At 40.7% G+C, this 19483-nt stretch overlaps 1 protein-coding gene across 1 annotated transcript; it reads left to right on the forward strand.

The window, feature by feature from the left end:
• Positions 1-609: 609 nt before the first annotated feature.
• On the forward strand, positions 610-19201 carry LOC104944220 (rho GTPase-activating protein 32-like; the record flags this gene model as incomplete). Its single annotated transcript, XM_010769727.1, has 5 exons — positions 610-711; positions 4078-4172; positions 4734-4818; positions 16131-16217; positions 19055-19201. Coding segments are annotated over exons 1-5 (417 nt in total), but the record flags the coding sequence as incomplete, so codon positions are not given.
• Positions 19202-19483: the final 282 nt, after the last annotated feature.

A 19483-nucleotide genomic window follows, 5' to 3' on the forward strand; every position in this document is an offset into this window, starting at 1 on the left:
TATCTTGCTCATTGATTCGCCCACACTACAACTCTTGTGGTAAACTCCAAGAAGGTACAGAAATATCTTCTCATCAGGCAGAATGGCAGGCTCACTTAATATCTTCTGTCACAGTTGGGTTGCAAATGATGATAATTTTCATTAGAAATTGATTCATCATAAAGCTTAAAGATGTTCAAAAAAGCTTTCTTCAGATGTCTTTTTTTTTATTACAAGATTCCATTTCCATGATAAATCAGCAAAAGGAAACGCATTGAAATGTGAGAAGCTCTAAGTAAGTAAGGAATGTTTTCTTGAAAAAAGCATATTTTCTGTCAATTGGCTAATTATAGAAGCTCAAATTTACGGGAAAAAACTAAAAGTATATCCAGCTCGCTTTGCTGTCAAGCCAGAGCTGAAAGATGAGTTGATTGGTCCATCGAATGAAAGAACATCTGCAGCTATTTGATCATAATTGCTTGCGTGATTATATGAAATCTCCTGAGTCCTGGACTGTTAGACAAACAAGCAATTTAACAATGGGTTCTGAGAAATGTTGATGGTCTCGTTTCCCATTTGATTCACCAACAAAATAATGACCATATCAATGTGTGTGTCTGCTGTAGGGGCCTGAGACCTGGACGCCACCTGCAGGACGACGATATTGTGCCTGAACTGGCTAACATCCATCCCAGAGAGAGACCTGACTGGGAGGAGACAATCAGTGCCATGGTGACACACACACACACACACACACACACACACACACACACACACACACACACACACACACACACACACACACACACCCCCAAAACACGGTCATTGTGATTTTCTCGTTTCTTTTTTGTGAGATGGAGATGGCCCGTGTTTTGAATAAATACAGTATAACCATCAATGTCCTGCTTTCATCGCTGCTGGTAACCTGAAGCTCTGAGTGTCGTTGTGACATGTCAGATGCAGTCAGGGGCGCCACCAGGGATTTTGGGCCCCATGAAAAGATATCACATTGGTTACTTACATTTTTTGTTCTTAATGTTCTAAAATAGTTTGGGTCCCTGTCAGTCACGGGCCCTTAGAATCGTCCTAACTTTTCACCCCCACATTACAGCGCCCGTGCATGCAGTGATAACACCAGATGCCATAATAATGCAGATGCCATAATCTGCTTATTTGCTGCCCGTCACCATATTATCAGTCCGTTTCCAACCCAGTGGATTGATTTGTCTCTCTCCTACTGAAACTGAATCTCCTCTGTTCCTGAAACACGACCACACATTCGTGATTAATGCAGAGAACAGTTGCCGTTCCAAAGCCCCCCCCTTCCAAACCCTTTGCATAGATAGTCATCTTCCTGTCTGGGTACTCCTGTGTCATCTATTTATTTCAGTCCCTCCACACTGGATTTCATTCAGCAGACAGAATCATTCATTATTTCCTTCCCTCACATCTTTGGTGTGGGTTTCGCTTCTTGCATCAACAGCACGGTGAAAATGAGGCCGTCTCCATGGTAACATGCCGAGCCACCCGCGGTCGGCATGGTTGGCCCTATCGCAAGTGTTCACTTCGATCGGGCAACAGAGAGAAAGAGACACCACATTCTCACCAGCCTGATGAATATTGATCACAGAGGCGGGGCTTTAATACTGCATGTCTGCTATTCTTTGTTCAATATTTGATATGAGAGGGACTCGGTACCGGAGGATCATCCATTATGAATGTCTCCGGTGGTTCAGGGAGGGATGACAAGAGCGAATAAACTTAGTGCAAGCTGTTGAACAAATAGTTTCCATTTAGTTGTAAAGCCCACATATTCGGGCTGTGGCCAATTATTGGTTTCATTATTGATTATATTGCCAATCATTTCTTTTAAATTGATTGATGAATTGCTTCCTTCTCTAACATTTCTGAAATTAGAGAAAAATGGTTATCACAATTTCTAGATGTCATAAAATATCTTGTTATGTCTGACTGAAATATTCACTTTATTAGAAAATCAAACCTAATAGATCAGGAATAGATCAACTTTATTGATCATCTGGAACCAGAGCTTCCTGGGTTTTGTTCTTCTGTCGATCGATGAATTGGTACAGTGATGCTATACAGTATATGAGAAGTTAATGTGACATCTTGGATAGATGTGGCGTCGACTTGCTTGTCCACATATGTATCTCTTGTATTTCCCAATTCCATACGTACATTTTAATTTAATTCATATTAATATTGTTCAACGTCTGCTGTCAGAGAACTGAAATATTGCAAACTGAAGATATCAACTGAATAAAATCAGTTAGAACCAAAGTTCAGTCCCCAGGCTCTGTAAATGAAGGGTGCTCTGATCCATCGACTACTGATCAGTTTAGCTGATTTCTCCCTAAATACTTTCATAAGTGGTCTCTAGAAAAGGCTGATCAGAAGCGCAAATTAGATTACGCATCAATTCTAGAATGAAAACACTTTCTATAATCCTCAGCCTGATTCTCCCCCGCTCTTCCATTTGCTCTGAGAGTGACACAACTTGTGGAGATCTGTGGCTCAATTGCATTTCTTTCTTCATTACTTATTCTATTAAATTGTTAGAAATAAAATCTGGAAATAAGAACCAGATTAGCAAAGCAGCATCTAAGAATTTTGAGTTTGCATCTTGATTTAGTGGAGTCCAGCTCCTTGAGCACAGGACTCTGTGTTGACATCAATTATGCTTGTTGCTCTACAGGTGACCTATCATGCAAAATGCACTTTTTTGATGTCTTTTATACATAAATATGTGTCCCTTGTGTGTCAGGGAACTCACAAAGTGTCAGAAAATAAAACCCTCTCTCTTTTCCGACGTACCCAAATCTATAAAAACGGGGGTACAACGGAGCTGATCCAGAGTTGCGTCCGATATGATGTAATATCGGAAATGTGGGCTGGCTTTACACCCACGGCCCTATCAGAAACGTTGCTATGCAACGTGTTTTGGACGTAATATGGTCTTTGTTTACATTTGCAAGCATCACTAACACTCAGAGCTAACCTGTACTGGAGAGAGTATGTGTAAAGAAGCAGGAAATAAAAAAAGGAACTCACCTAGTATACCCGCAAGAGAAAAAGCATTTGAGATCCATACTGTTTCTGAAATAATCCTTCAAGTGGTTTGGAACATGATATGGCGTTTAATCACGGCAGCATTTAGCTGAGTATCTGCAGGCAAAGAGCAGACCTCACTGCTTGCCTTGTCGTGCTCAAAAGGGGGCGGGGCCAGCAGCTACAGACCCAGAACCAGCAGTTCTCTAACAGGGCTGAAACAGAGGCATATAATGGATGTCTAAAATGCACGATCTGTTTGATATTTTGAGCAAAACACATCATAGACATGTTATAATATATGCCTAAAAATAGCATGATAGGAGATCTTTAATGTTGAGGCTGATGTTTAAATGTTTAAAGATGACAGTCTCCGAGCAGATTAACAATTGTTTTTGTCGCAGCTGTTTACATTGCTCTGGACACAAAAAAAAAGTGCACCGCAAGAATGCACCCATTTAATATTGTAAATGGACTGAAATTGCATTTAAATGTACAACCCTGTGTTGCAGAATGACATGAAATGAATATTGTATTCGGAGCAAGCTCATTGTTAATGTTTTGTTGACAGCTGCATTTAACTGAATGAAGCAAGACAAACTGTTTATTTAAAAGAACTTTTAATATGCTGTAAAATAACATTGGGATAGCTTTGGCTGCAGAACCCTGTCATCATAAATAAATATTTAAATAGCTTTAACAATGTAACCCCTGGCCTAAAGTAAGCAGCCTGGTGCTGTGTCAACAAACGTGCACTGCTTTGTCATCAATTCAATATCATACAACTTTGTTATTAAATTCCCCACTCATTTCCTGGCTCCTCTGATTAAACTTTACCACTTCACTGTCTCATATATTTAGGTCATCAAACAGTTGAAGACATCTCATCTTACAGTGAGCAATCCGGGCTGTTTACAACCAACAGAACAGCATCTACTGCTATTTGACTGCCTCTGCTGTTCCAACAGACACAGATGTATTTGTATGCAGCAGCCGTATCGCTGACGTTTGTGTGTTTTTTATTTTTAGGCGAGGAGCGCAGAGATCCCTGAGCTGAGGACGGATCCCCTTATGCGATCCTGCAGCAGCAGCACGGCCAGCATGAAGGTCAAGAATGTCAAGAAGTAAGTGAAGTACTTTATGGAAACCGTAAACGCTATGAGATGGTCAGTTCAATAAAGTTTGAAAAATAGTTACTCTATTTCTAATATATACTATTTTTTACCATAAGCTCTGGCGTACTTGTGCTCTATATTCCATGTGTTTATAATGAATATGGCTGAACCGTTTGAAATGAATAACCAATTACAACTATTTGTGAAATTATTCACGTTTTGGCAATTACATTTTTTTAAGCTTAATTCTCATCATGACATTATCTGAGAAATTATTTAAAATAATTATGGTGTGTTTTCTTTAAGAGGATTTTAACCAAATAAATATGTTTTCTTGAGTCTCAATAAAAATGGTATTTTAACACATTCACAAAAATGGTGCTTCTTGCTATTTGAATATTGCACGAGTCAATATTGCCATTTAGATAAAAAGTGAATGAATTGTGCAGCCCTACTAATCAAAATCATTTTAATACATTTAATGTATTAGAAAAGGAATGCGAGAAAACACACATTCACAAACCTGCCTCTCTTGAACTTCCAATAACCTGTGTACTGTTGTGTTTTCAGACTTTGTTTCACCAAGGGCCACTTCCCCAAACTGGCAGAGTGCGCTCACTTCCACTATGAAAATGTAGACTTCGGCACAATTCAGGTAAATCACTTTTCTCACTTCATTTCTTTGTGGGGACGTATTTCCTAAATTAGATCACACAAGTGTACTCGCATACATCCAAAATGCTGAAGAATGGAAGCAAGGGCTAGGCTGATTGCTTTTATGATTTCAATTGAACTGCCTGTATGAAGCGTGTAGACAAAGCTTTGAACAGTGCTTTTTTCAAAAGACTTGGGTGTCTCTAGTTTTTCTCCTGCAGCGTTGGAAAGATCCTTTTCACAAAGAAAGAAGTATGACTCGTCTCTTCTAATTGACGTCAGGAATTTCATCCTTTTTAGCTGTTGCTGTCACGGAGATCGTTGATGATTCTGCATTCGTTTGATATCTTCCTCCACAGCACGACCTCATTCCTTCCTGCTTCACACACCTCAGCTGACTGAGGCTGTGGCTGACTGTAACTTGTAGGTGTGACAGCTACTTGCCTTCAAATCAAACAAGTAGCTGATGTAGCGTCTTTGGATTCTTATTCATATTGTTCAAATTTCTTCAAAATACCCGCTGTCGGCTCACAAGTATAGAACTGTGAGCTTTCACACAATTCATCCTGGCAGCAGCACTTTGGTGCAACTTTCTCTCATATCCTTTTGCCATTATAGAGTTTTTTATTTCCATTCCCTTAACTATGTTTGGTATCTCCAAATATGTGTTCCCAAGCATTGAAATACCGTTATCAGCTGAACTTGGAAAAAAGCAATTTGAACGTCTTTAAGTTGATAAAATGTTATATTGTAGATTCAATTAAATGGACACTACCATTTGTATATGTTAAGTTGAGTTTACTCATCCAAAGGGCTGTAGAAATCTTTTTATTTTCTCTTCTGTGGCTCTGGGAGGAGCTCTGGAAACCGAACAGTCTGAATCACAACCTGAAGCTATGTGATATAAAGGAAGTGGGTATGAATTGTATTATGGGAAATAACGGATGTTGGAGTACTTTACAAATTGTACTGAATACATTTTTAGATAGATTGGTTCTGTTGATTATACTGTAAAGGATGTGGAGATGGCTAACTGGTTTTAAATGAACTTTTGTTGTAGCAGAACTATAGCATTCTCACATAGACAATGCTGTCATTGTGTTAAAAAACCAGTAGGGGTCAGCAGTCAGCTTAATCTGTTCCACATAGCTGTTGGAAGGGCAGAGCATTCCATGAAAACCTTACCACTACACTATGAGCTTCCCCTGCAGCTTGATGGTCTATATAACAGCAAAGGTTGCACCACAGAAACCATATATCCTTTCCCTGCATGCATTAAGGAAACAGTTGAGTGTCTGCATTCAGTAGATTCTCCTTGAGTAATGCCAGCTGTGCTCAAACTGCCACAGAGCAGACTGTATTACCCTTTGTGCTCGTCATTTTGCTTTCAAGTAGCCCCATCTTTTTGTTTTGCTGCTCTTTTGTTTTACTATTCAGCGCGACTCCTGCCTCTTCTCTCGAGTCGACAGAGCCCCGAGTGAAAATGAACATCGTAGTTGTTGTTGAGCGATTCATTATTCTGTGTTTGTTCCTGCTGTCAATCCGTGCATCTTGTCTCAGCCCAGCATGTTTGTCTGTTTAATGAAGTGGTCTCAAATGTATTAGGCCCAAGTCATTCTGACATGCTATAAATACTCATACATTTTGAATGGATGATGACATTGATGCTTAGTTGAAATACGATATGTAGTACTGCCAACTGTAGGTTCACCTGGTAAAGCTTAGGATGTTGTTTCTGTTGAATTTCCACCAGTAGTTCTGCATTCTACATGGAGCCTTACAGACTGAGTGCAGGGCACTGAACTGAGGCAGGGTTAGTCCTTCTGCTGGAAGACATATTCTTTCGTTTCCATAATAAAAAAAACTTTCCAAAGGAGAATTTGAGTCAGGCAAAGTTTTGTTGTGGAAACATTAGGATCTCACAGTCGCAGAAGGCCAAAGAGGGGGAGCCTGCATTCAGAGCTGTGGCAGTATTTTCTTCTGATTCAGTTTTTTCCGTATTATTCGCAAGTGTTGCACAGTTTCTGAATTTCTGGTAAGAAAGAGGTTAATGTGTTGGATTCTAACATTGTTTTGCGTTTCGTTAGCTCTGATCTACTACTTACATCACACAAACAGTGTATCATATGTGGGGTGTGAGTACTACACAGTATAATGCAGGGTCCCTTAAAGGAAACAGAGTAAGGCAGTACTGCATGTTATTGGGCTGTATGCCTCTGTAAGTTCAGATTCAGAACTCTAGAAAGTATGGCGGTAGGTCAGTTGGCTGGTTTCAAGGTCAAGGTCACCGTGAACTCACAAAACACCTTTATGGCTAGTAAACTAGAGTACTACTAACAAACACCTCTCTGCACAGTGCTGTTGCAATAAGCTGTTTTGTTGTGTTTCTTTTGGCTTTTCAAACCTCTGTGGACTACATGTTTTATTATTGTTTCTACAATAACTACATCATGGATGGAACAGCTGTGCAAAACCCTATCACTGTTTAGTAGACTTTAGAAAATACAATGATGTCATTTTGAATATTAGTACTATAATAGTCCTTATTGAAGTTGTTGACCCCGTCCACATGCTGTTTACATTGAGTTGCAGACGCACTGTTTGTTCTCAAACAGACATTCGTCTCCATTAAAAACCATGTGTTTCTGATAAAGAAGACACTCTTGAAATGTTGCCTACTTTTCCTTTTAATAGATTATTTAGTATTAAGACAACTGAATCTCTTCTGACACTTCACTCTCCATAGCCTCTTCCACTGTGTGAGCCCTGCATGCTACAGTGTGCAGCCAGACACCAGGAAAACAACTTTATTGAATTGCGCACGCCTATTCCCCTGTGCCACTCACTCCTGCTCTTCCATATGGTTTATCTGCAACCTAGCATTTTGTCTCATCTTGTCGCACATACACCACACTGAGGCTCCAGCTCTTACACATTTACTATTAATGGAGAATTTAAAACCACGCAAGTTGATGCTGTCTAAATACTATGGCTCCGTTTTCAACTACTTTTTAGTGTACAGTGATGTCAGACATGGTAAAAGGGGAACCTCACTTAAAGACGTGCTTTCATTATAGTTTCTTTACTGTGGTGTTTCACTGTGTGTTGGTCTGCAGGATGTGGAAAGATGATCACCAAACAGTATTTATATGTAAACATATGCTAGCGAGGATATTTTTTAAACAAGATATGTCAGCCACATTAACTTAACAACTTTTAAATAATCATAAAGTCATTCTTATGAATACATATCTTTAGAGATGCATCCTTTAAGTTGTATAGTTATGCTGCTTGACAATTAAAGTATCAAATCATTCAATTTTGTCAGACAACATAAGAAACGAAAAGACTTTAACTTCGACCAGAATAAATTGTAATTGTTTTCTTATACTTTTACCTTTTTGTGCATTAAACAATGTATCATGAATATATTTAGTTTTGCTTCCACTACGTTCAGGACCAAACAACCGTACTGTAATAAATCCATCTGCTGTTCTTAAACTGATCATGAAGAGATCTTATACTGATCTATAAAAGACATTCATTCATGTTTTTTATAACATGCAATCTATTATTACCACGAACGCTAATGTCCGTTATGTCGTTGCTTGTTAGTTTGTAAAATATCTATGCAAACAGGAATTGGACCAGAACTGAAATGCAAACAATGTATCATTATTTTTCCTTGATCTTGACCAACTTGACTAAACTGCTCCCGATGTCATGAGCAACTGTGTGTGAATGCCAGCTGGAGCAGTTGGCACCTTGTATGGCAGTCTCTGCCTCTGTATGATTGTGTGTGTGAATGCAGATTTGTATATGTAAAGTGCTTTGAGGAGTCGTAAAGACTGGATAAAGCGCTATATAGAAATGAAATCCATTTACATGTGTTAGTTGCAGCCCTACTTTCCATAGATTAGCTACTGACTCAACCAGCAGAGCATTTCTAGTGTATCATAAAGCTGCGTGCCACCGTCTTTCATTATCCTGCCTATATATTCAGGGCTTTACTGTTGTACTAAGGTCACAGCCTGCCCTTTGACACAGAAGCTCTATGGCTGTGTGTGTAGGAAATACAATGCACCAAATCAATCAATACACATTTCACAACCATACACACTGTGATACACACATTTCACAGATGAATGATTAAATAGAGTAACCTGAGACCTTTTGGATGTGTGTCTGAGAAACACCAAGCCAGAGAAGAGCGGGGAATCCAGCATCCAACAACAATCACAGCAATCAATCTGTCCCTAACAGCTGTGAAGGGGTGCCCCCCCCCCCATCTGGACAACAGTGCATGAGTTCACAAAGGCTGTGGTGTTAGTGTGCGGGAGAATGAGAGCAGTATGTTTGAGGACACTCATGCATGTGATAAAGATTGACGTCTCTCTAAGCCTCCTTCTGGCCAGCCCCCTGTGCTGCTATACTGCTGATCTGTGTTTCAGCTGTGTCACCTTCACACTCAGACGGGACACACACCGTCTGGGGGGGACGCTGCTCCACGTTGTGTCCGTGCCGTTACCCCTCTACTCTTCCATCCACCCGTACCTCAGTCACTTCCCTTTCTGCATCCAGCTAGCTGTGATACAATATGTTCCCACTACCCACTCACCCCCTTCACTCACAAAGGAGCAGGAGGGATGCATAGAGCTGAATTCCCTCCCCCAGTGGGACCCTATCCATCAACTGCAGCACTACACTGAGACACCACTGGGCAGCACACACCAGGCAGGCGGCTCTTTAAAGGCACAGGGTTCACTACAAGCAGGATTTAGACAGTTTTCAACGCCAGAATAGTTTTAGCAGTAAAATGATTCACCTGTTAGTGTGGCCCCAACAAACTACGAGCCATTGCCCTCTGTCACTTGTTCATTAAGCGGACCTCTTTCCACTCGCTGTGAGCAGAGGATGATGTAACGCTTGGACTCATTCTGCCCTTGTTAGTGGAAACAAAAGACCAGCCAGCACACGAACACACACAAACACACACACACACACACACACACACACACACACACACACACACACACACACACACACACACACACACACACACACACACACACACACACACACACACACACACACACTTTCTCTTTCTCTTTCTCTTTTCTCTATTTCTCTAATGGTTTGTATTGTGAGGTAACCCAGGTTGCATATTAGTTTTGAACAAAAAATCAGGTGCATTGATTGTTTGGAATAGTTTTTAGAGGCCTGTCGAAGTAAAAAATCTCCAGAATAAAAAGATAAAAAACCAATTAAATCAAAGTGAATGTTCATAGATGGAAAAAACCCTAATCAGATATCTCTAGCTAGACCCGCCCAATTCAGACAATTGAGAAAAGTGAGGACAAAAACACAAATGCCGAAATCTTTTAAATGAAACTTCAAACTTATGGCAGAAAATAGTGTGTTTTAAGTAGATCAAACACAAAAGTCATCATTCATTTTTGCCCACCTCTCCTTTTAAGACATCACTTCATGTGCAAAAGAGGATTTTTACAGGGAAAGCCCTAGCTAGCACCACTTTTATATACATATATTACAAAACTGTTTATCAAATGCATCAAAACTGTAGTGAACACAGATGTATATATCGTAGATCTCCTACAATGAACAAGCATTCACAGCATTACCAACATATATACTTTCTCTTGTTAAGGCATTTGAAGCTCCAATGGACTGATTTATTTCCTCTTCCACTTTCACACTCCACAACTCGTCCTCTCCTCTGGTACCTGACCCAGGGGCCTCCACCGGGGGAATGCCTTTGAAATAGAAGCATTTTATCTGCTAAGCTGGCTGCTGGTGCAACTTCTTCACTCAAGGAGACTGAAAGCATGTATGGAACGTCTTGCCCTTTTCTGGCCTCCTATAAATGAGGTTGGGGTAGAAGAGACAAAATTGCAATATGTTCTTGTCATTGAGATGTTTTGGGCGTTTTCTGCATTCCTCTCGTTCTGTAAAGCTGGAATGTTGAGGTACCTTGAATTCCATTTCCATGAAGTCCATACGCCTATGCACACTACAGTAGATTACATTTGTCATAATGACATTTCTTTGTAGCCTACCACATGATGTCATCTCCATAATGCAACCTCTCTCTGTGAGTAAATCTATTTCATTACGGCCCGTCCACACGGCGCCGTGCGTTGAAGCTTGCCGGTGAGCTTGTCCGAAACTCGACCAACAACCAATCACATGAATCTCCCGCCCCGGACACACAAGCATGCGGTTTGATTGTCTAGAGCTTGTACTGGCATATGATTTGATTGGCTGACGCTTCCGTCGAAGCTTCAAAAGTTGAACATTGCTCAACTTTTGAAGTGAGCAACGCAAAGCGAAGCGACACTCCCACAATGCAGTTCGGCAAAGCGTGACGTCACCCCATTCAAAGTGAATGGGCAGAAGCGTTGAAGCTTCAACGCACACCGCCGTGTGGACGGGCCGTTATTCAATCCCTAGATGTATTTGTATAGCTTTTATAAGAATATTACATTATAAGATTTTAGAGTTGGGTGTAGCTTTACACATGTCCTCCTTTTTAGATTGAAAGTACTGCACACAGGCAGCCCTGCACTCATAACTCCTATTCTACAGTCCTACAGAAATACCACTGATCTATTATCCGTTTTGAGATGATGTGTTTCAACAGCTATTGGACAGATTGCCATCATATTTGGCTCAGAAACTCATGTTCCCTTCAAAATAATGTATAATCCCTTTGGTGATTCCCAGACTTTTCATCATCAGATCAACTTGAATTTGTCCAAAACTTTGGCTTGTGCCCAAATACCTGCAAAGTAATGACATTCAGCATCAAGTGTACTTTGTGTGCTGCTTAAGGAGATGCTACTTTGCTAAATGAACACAAAATATACCAAACTGACCATGACAGTGAACATGATAAATGAGAATACATAATAGTGTACAGTACATGCTCTCATCAACATGTTAGCAGTGTATCTAATGTAAAAGTTATTTATTTTGTTGACTGCTCATCAAATAACTTATCTTTGGCTTCTAATAGCTGCCGTTTGTAATTCAATCAATTCCAGAATTACCATTGCACTCCTCAGTGCTGTTACAAAAAACAACAGCTAATTATCTTTCCAGGTACATTTTTGTATTTAAGTACAAAACAATTATATTATTTGATTAGGAGTGTTGCATCTTGCATTCAAGGCTTAGACTTCAGTTGTGTTGACTTTTCCTGGAAAGTGCTGGACCTCCCCTCATGTGATCTGTGATAAATCAGTGCACTGAATGAACTGGGTCATCATTGGATTATGATTTGAAATGCATCAAGCAGACTCGTAGTAGAGAGTGATTTGATGCTCCGCTCCCGCAGATTTACGGCTCGCTGATTTTCTCTTTTTTCAGGAACATTGGTACTATTTTATCTCAGTCGGGACTTTTATCAATTGGCAGTCTACTGATGTAAATGTTGGGTAGCAGGTGTGGACTGAGACAAATTATTACGTTTGATCATACTAGTCTTTTCAGGAATGAAGGTAGCCGCAATTAAAGTAAGTACATTAGTTTACTCCTAAGGTCTTTTTCTTTCCCCAGCAGCACAGGGAGGGTTGCCGCTTTGTACCGCGTGTATGTTTGCCTCTTGGCTCCAACATGTCCTCCTCAGTGGGGCTGGCTCATTTGCTTGGGTTTCTGTTCTCTCTTTTGAATCATCTCATGTGAATGTCATAAATGAAGTCATCTTGGCTGATACAACCTAAAATGTCCTTCCCTCTTTGAGTTGGAACTATTTGGTTGCACAACTTGCAACCCAAGAGCTGGTCATTAAGCATAGGGTAGGCTTCAGTTATATTTTTGGTGACTTTATTTCTGCTTTGCAATTGTGGTAGACTGCGAGCTAGCACACTCCCTGGTTATTTGTGTTGTGAAGTTTTCGTTTAGTCGCCTGGGATCGAATAGCAAAGCATCAGTTATTGATATATTTAACTGAATGTGCTTCAAGCTGTAATGCCTGACACTCATTTTCACTTGCAACGACTGCAGATGTCCTCACTTGAGCACTCTGTAAATTGCCACCATGCAAAAGTAAAGCAGGACTTCACATGTTGAAGAAGAGAAAACTGCTCTCCCCCAAGTGCTACCGCCTCCCCTTTTTTTCTGTTACCTCCTGCCCTCTCCTCTGCTTTCCTTTGCTCCCTCCATCCCTGCTCTTTGTCCTGGGAACCTACCAACCAGAGAGGGGGGAGAGGAGGAGAAAAAGGGGGAGGGGTGAGCAGCATGTCAGGCAGAGGAGAGGAGGGGAAAGGAGAGAATAGCATGCGGCGGAGGGTCACAGAAAGCAGACCGTGAGATCGCAGAAGGACAGAACTGATTTTGTATTTCTTTTTTCTGGATTTTGCCGTTTCTTCTGTTGTAGCCTGCTGCTGCTTATATCATTGGGTGTTACAGTTCTGCTGGCCATCAAAGAAAGAAAGACAACAAGAGAAAGAAGGTGAGGAAATCAGGATGGGGAATCACAATAGTGGGATGGGGCAAAATGGAGGAGATGAAAGTGTCCCGTTGAGGATTCCTAATAACCGCCTCCTCATCCAACACCATGCTGCTACTAATAGTGTTACCTCCCACCCTCTGTCTCTGCAGCCCACACTGAGAGAGCTTACTCTGCATGTGAAAGAAAGTGCAGAGGGGGCATTTGTGTCCTGCTGAGGGGAACTTTGTCCCAGGCTGGTGAAACAGGACTATGCAAGAAGGGATGTACATTCTTATGCACACTGGTACAAATAGAGACTGGGGTCAGGTGCTGGAGTGTCAAAGAGAGGCGTAAAGCTCTAAAGAAGGAAAGTGTAGGAACTAAAACAAGGAGTGAAACCCAGACTTAAAGTGCTGTGAGTACAACGTGTCTTTCTGTGTCTTTGGCTGCCGTTTGGTTCTGCTGCTGCACTTATCGGAACAATACTTCCCCCCTGTCCTTGTGTGCCTGCAGGACTCATCAACATTGCTTGTGTGCAAAAGATGGATGTTGGATTTTCGTCTGCAGAAAGCTTGTACATTGCAACTCCTCTGGCTCTCTAAAAATGACCATCTTGGAACCAAGATTTCTGTTGCTTTATGGAATGTTATGCGCCTGCTCCTCTGCTGTGCACAGGAAGAACAGACCACCCATGGATGTGTATTCTTCTCTAATATGACCATAAACAACTTGAGGCCAGGAAAAAAGTTATCATTTCAAATGCTAGTGACTTGTCTAGTTGTCATCCTCCTTGGGGTAGTTGTATTGCCTTTTTCTTTGTTACTAAAATGTAGAGCTTTAAATTGAACCCAGTACACCCAATTTATTATGACATATTAGGTATTATATTTTGTGATAGACAACCTATTCTCAATTAACTTTTAGGGTGTGCATAGTTATGCCTGGACTGACAAAAGTGAAGGACGTGAGACTGATGACTAGATGAAATGTGTAGAAGTGTCTCCCTGCTGTACATGTTGTTACTTTTGTCATTAGTCTTTTCGCAGTGAAAGTGATGGGACGTAGAGGCTGCCCTGTCAGGCACAGTAGGGCTTTGAGCAAAATTATGATGTCAGCATGACCTCATGTTAACAAAGATAATTCTAACGGCCAGATGTTATATCGGGTGTCAGCATCATAACATTTTCAAATTAGAAAGGTTCCCATCGCGGCCAGATGTGTCTGCAATAACCCACCCCCTGTCTAGACTGCATCGGATATATTTTTCCGACGCTCCTGTCGCGCAACACATAATCTCTCATTTCGATCCATGCAGCTGTCTGCGGCGGCTTCCTGCAGGTGGGCTGAAGCCTCATGAGGAGGACAACAACCTGAAGCATTTATATTTACGATTGAAGTTGTGTAAATGCAAGGTTGATGCCCAATAAAGAGGCACTGAATAAATATACTTAGCTACATTTTGCATCCTACACAGAGTGTTCTGGCACATCGGTCCCACTGAACAGCACATTCTTTTATATGCACATTAAATCATGTTTTTATACTAGTTTGTCTCTGAAAAGAAACACAGCCACACAGTAAAGGGCAGTGGTGTTCAGGGAAGGCAGTCTTTAAATCAAGTCATCTTTTATGGGAACAAAAGGGCTTCCATGGACTTTCCTCCTCACTCTGGAACCATGAAATTGCTCAGACAATATCTGTTTAGTGGACTTTAGGAGCACACAAATACCTTTTGCTTTTCTGACAGCAGAACAGTTTTCTTTAGAATACAATTGAACAAGCAGTTGTGAGCAGTTGGGAAATTGGAACAAAACAGTTGCTAAGATGTGCAAAACATACACAAACTTAAGGAGCACTGAAACAAAGTGACGCGTTTGCAACATGCCTAGCAGGTGCTATGCTACATCATACTGTATCTTCCTTATGTCTTCATCTGGTGTTGTAAGCTAAGTAGATACAACTCTGCCTGAGAAGTTCTACTCATTAAACTGAGGGGGGGCTCTGGGGAGAAAAAGAGCACCACATGATATGAAGCTTAAATCTTATTTTGCACAAAGAAGCGTTGACATGTTGACTCAAGGGCTAAGGAGCCTTCCATCGAGCTTCTGATTGGTTGACGATCACTCTACCTCCTTAGCCAAGGCTGATGCATGCGTATTGTTATACATATGGACACAAGAAATGCATTTCATATACTGATCGACCACCTGGAGATTTTCTATAACCTGCACTTAACAGAACCTGTAGGGGATACTTCTAGGATCTGCCTTGTGTTTTTCAAACCAGAATATTTTGTGTTGCCTCATTGATATACTCACTTCACATATCAGTGAAAGTCAGTATGTGAGTGAAGCTGACAGTGGAAACTGAATCACAGGATCTTCTGTATATTGAAACATGGTTCAGAAGGAGGTTTTTGAACTGGCCCCCAAAGAGGCTAGAAAAAATACTTACTTCTGACAATGGATGCGCATTAAGTTATGGATCATTAAGTTTGTGTTGTTGAAAAAGCCCTTATGATAAAGAGTTACTGAAAAGAAGAGGCTTCATGCCGTTTTTGAGCAGCTAACAGAAATATAGATTGACTAAAATCACTTTTCCTGAGCGGAATAATGCTATCTCCTCTTGCTGCACCTCTTGTTAACATCAAGTTAACGCCATTTCAGATGCTTTATTCAAAAATAGCCATGAAAAGAATGGTGGAACGGATAATTATGAAAGAATGTGGAATTATTTCAAGAGACATCAAAAATTGTCTAGCAAACATGAATAGAAAAGAATATAAAGTGTTTTTGTTCATGACCATCTGATTCTACCTCTTGCTTTGAAATGACAAATGCTCTCTTCTCTGTGTCCTCCAGTTGTCCCTCGGGGATGAACAGTGTGAAGTGACGCGGAACGGCTATGAGTCGAAGGAGCTGGTGTACCTGGTCCATATCTTCTGCCAGGTAAGAGTCCACTGGGTTTGATATTGCGGTTTTTCTTTCAACTTTTCTTTTCAAACTTTTGGGAACGGAATTCCAACCCACAAATGATGCTTCAGTCAACTTGTTCAGATATCCAGAGCAGTCTCTCCCTTGAGAAGGCCGCTGGCATACATTGAGACATTTCTGAAACACCTAAGTGTTTCAAACATCCCAGTTATGTGGGAATTTGGAACTGAATTGAAAGAGCTGCGGGTGAATGCCAGGATGGCTGAATTATTCTGAAGAATGTCTGATAATGAGAGCTTCAAACCATGAACTTTACAAAGCACTGTACGCATGCATCTTCAGCAGGATTATTTGAATGACATTGCCTGTTTATGCATTGTTTTCTGTTAATGTGTTTCTATGTCATTGGAAACTCAATTATTAATGTGAAACAGATATTGTGCAAGTTCTTATGAAGTGTGCCGTTCATTTGGCACTGTTGTGTCCATGGTGATATCTTATTATAATCAATTGTTGTTGCGTTGTGTTGGCTGTTGAAGTTTTTTCAAATAGAAAAAAGAGTTGACTTTGAATTCGTTGTTTAGGAGGGATGTGGGAATAAAGTAAAAACCAAATACTTTATGTAGTTTTTCCAAAAATGGGATTAACCCAGAATTGGGTATAGCCTTATATTAGGGCAAACATGCACAGCTGCTCTGAAGCTTTGCCCCAGCTGCCTCCAAAGACATTTTTGATTCTGGTTTCCTGTATTTTCCTTCTGCTCATAAACTTGGCAATGCAACACAGTATGTGCTTTTGAACTTTGGCAACTTCTTTCAGCCGTCATACCATTTTTAAATCTACACCTAGTTCTATTTGAACAGGTTGCAAATGTGCTTCCTGAAACAGAGAACTAACCCAGTGAGATTGGTTCAGTTCCAAATACCCAGAAATGGGGGTAACTAGAAGCAGCATCTGAAAGTGGGGCAGGACACCATCAAGAGTTCCTTCCAATGCATCTCTACCAGACAGAACTTTAAAAACAGAACTAGAATCAGCTGTGCTCTGCAGTCCCAGTTGTCAAGCCTTGGTCTCGGTTAAGACAGATCTTTCTGGGGCAAATCAAAGCAACATACTTTTTCCACCACCAGTCCCCTTCAGTGGGTTTGAAGGTTTGGAGCCCGGCCTTACTGGATGAAAAAGAAACAACATATCCATTGCAAACATCGTTTTTTTTTTAAAGAAAAGTTACATTTAATGTGGTGGATTCAGGGCAGCATTTTCTAGGATTGCATTTACACTGGTCATATTTAATTGCTGTCTGTTTTGTTTGGAAAGACATTTGAAATATTAAAGTCCATGGGTGACTTGATTGTCGATTTTGAGACAGTGCCATTGGGTTAGAGGCACGAGAAGAGTGTCTGTCTGACAAAAACAGAATCCAAGAGAAACGATAGAAAAACAGTCTCACTAGTTTCGGCTGATGAAGGATTTATGGGCTGCTCCATATGCTAATGAGGCTGGTGGCTCTTTTTGCAATGTTATCCACAAAGTGCAGCTACTAGCAACAGGTGTGTTGTGTCAGTGTTGACCTTGAGTATTGGACCACACCGGACACCTGGAGAAGCCTACTTTAGTTTAAGGGTCTAAACCAGATAATGATATATATTAGCAGGTAGCACGTTACAAGCATCTTTAATAATGATGATCATATTTGCTGTATTTGTTTGGCACCTACATAATTGAGTTATTACGTTATATCCGAGAAAAGAGAAATGAAGAGATAGCAATTACATCATTTGATAGATTTGATTGATTTGTATGAATGGACCTGCAAAATGGATTCCTAACTTGGTCCCTAAAATCTAGATCAGCAGCTAAATGAGTCTGCATTCATGTCAATAAACCTGCGTAAATGTGTGTAACAAGCTGCTAACACTGTGACTGAACAGTGGGTTTACAAAGTCTCTGTGGTCGATGAGCGTCTGCCATGAGTGATGGACGATTACATCATCATTTATTGACCTAACTCTAATCTGTCTGAGAGCAGTGGAAGTGAGTGAGAACTGTCGGCCTTAACACCAAAAACAATAAGTTGAAAGACATTCAATGCCCTGAGTGGAGCTTTAGAGTAGGGTGCTGTTTGTCACAACAACATGGGTGGGACCTTGTGTGTTATATAATGTTGTGTGTGCTGTCGCCCATGTTAAGTGTGTTGTTATACAGTGATTGTGTATTACTTCTAATACTATTTAAGGTTTTCTTTTGTTATGTTTCTATGGATTTCACAATACAATTTGTTTAGTTTTCCTGTTATATCTTTTAGGTTTGGTGAAATCTTTCCATTAAAAAATTACTTTAAGGTGGGGTATGTAATTTATTTCAGATACACTTTTTGTTATACTCCATGGAATGCTCTTAACATCCCGATAGCAATGAATTCATTAAATGCTTTGACAATAAATCCATTAAAAAAATTCATCTGCGGAAGCCGTAGTACTGTAAAAAGCACAACCAATCATCTGAGCCGGCCCGGCTAAAGTAACTGGATGGCCTACCTGCCTGTCAGCCTTCCATCTGTGCACAAACTTATCTCGTGCCCTCATTGGTCATGTGCGCGTTTCTGTGTGTGTTGGAGGAGGGGCTCTGTAAGGAAGTCTGAAGGAAGAGGCAGTTTTTTTCCGGTTGTGTATTTTCAAATTCTAGTTTACTAGATTATTCGAGCTGGTTTCTCCAAATTGACATACTCCACCTTTAACTTAACCTAGCTGCAGTTGAATAGAAACATGTCTCACTTGTAGCTCTTTAAGCTGATTGTATTCTGTCTGTTTTTTTATTCTAACTGTTTACCCTTTTGTGTTGTCCTTTTGAAGGGTCGAAGTTGGATTGTGAAGCGCAGCTATGAAGACTTCCGTGTCCTGGATAAGCACCTGCACCTCTGCATCTACGACCGACGCTTCTCACAGCTGCCTGAGCTGCCCCGTCTGGAGAGTCTGACTGACAAGTCAGAGGTAAGAGCTGTAAGAAAATACAAATGTAGTAATAAGCTGATATGGAGCTTCAGTAAAGGCTTAGTAAAGATGTTTTTTTCCTACATATAGTAAGCAGTACTTAACCTTACATATATTTTTGAATGCCCTCACTAAACTATCCAGGACTTAGTCACCACCAACATTGAGTGAATGCTAAGAGGTAGCTGGCCATAAACTTTTAGGGAGGCGTGTGGTGCAGTGCGTTGTGCGTTTGTGTTCGGATCAGGGGAGCACAGGTTCAAACCCCACTGCAGTCAGCATTTCGTTGTG

Source organism: Notothenia coriiceps, unplaced genomic scaffold (genome assembly GCF_000735185.1).
Source record: "Notothenia coriiceps isolate Sejong01 unplaced genomic scaffold, NC01 NC01_scaffold00007693, whole genome shotgun sequence".
NCBI classification, from domain to species: Eukaryota; Metazoa; Chordata; class Actinopteri; order Perciformes; family Nototheniidae; genus Notothenia; species Notothenia coriiceps.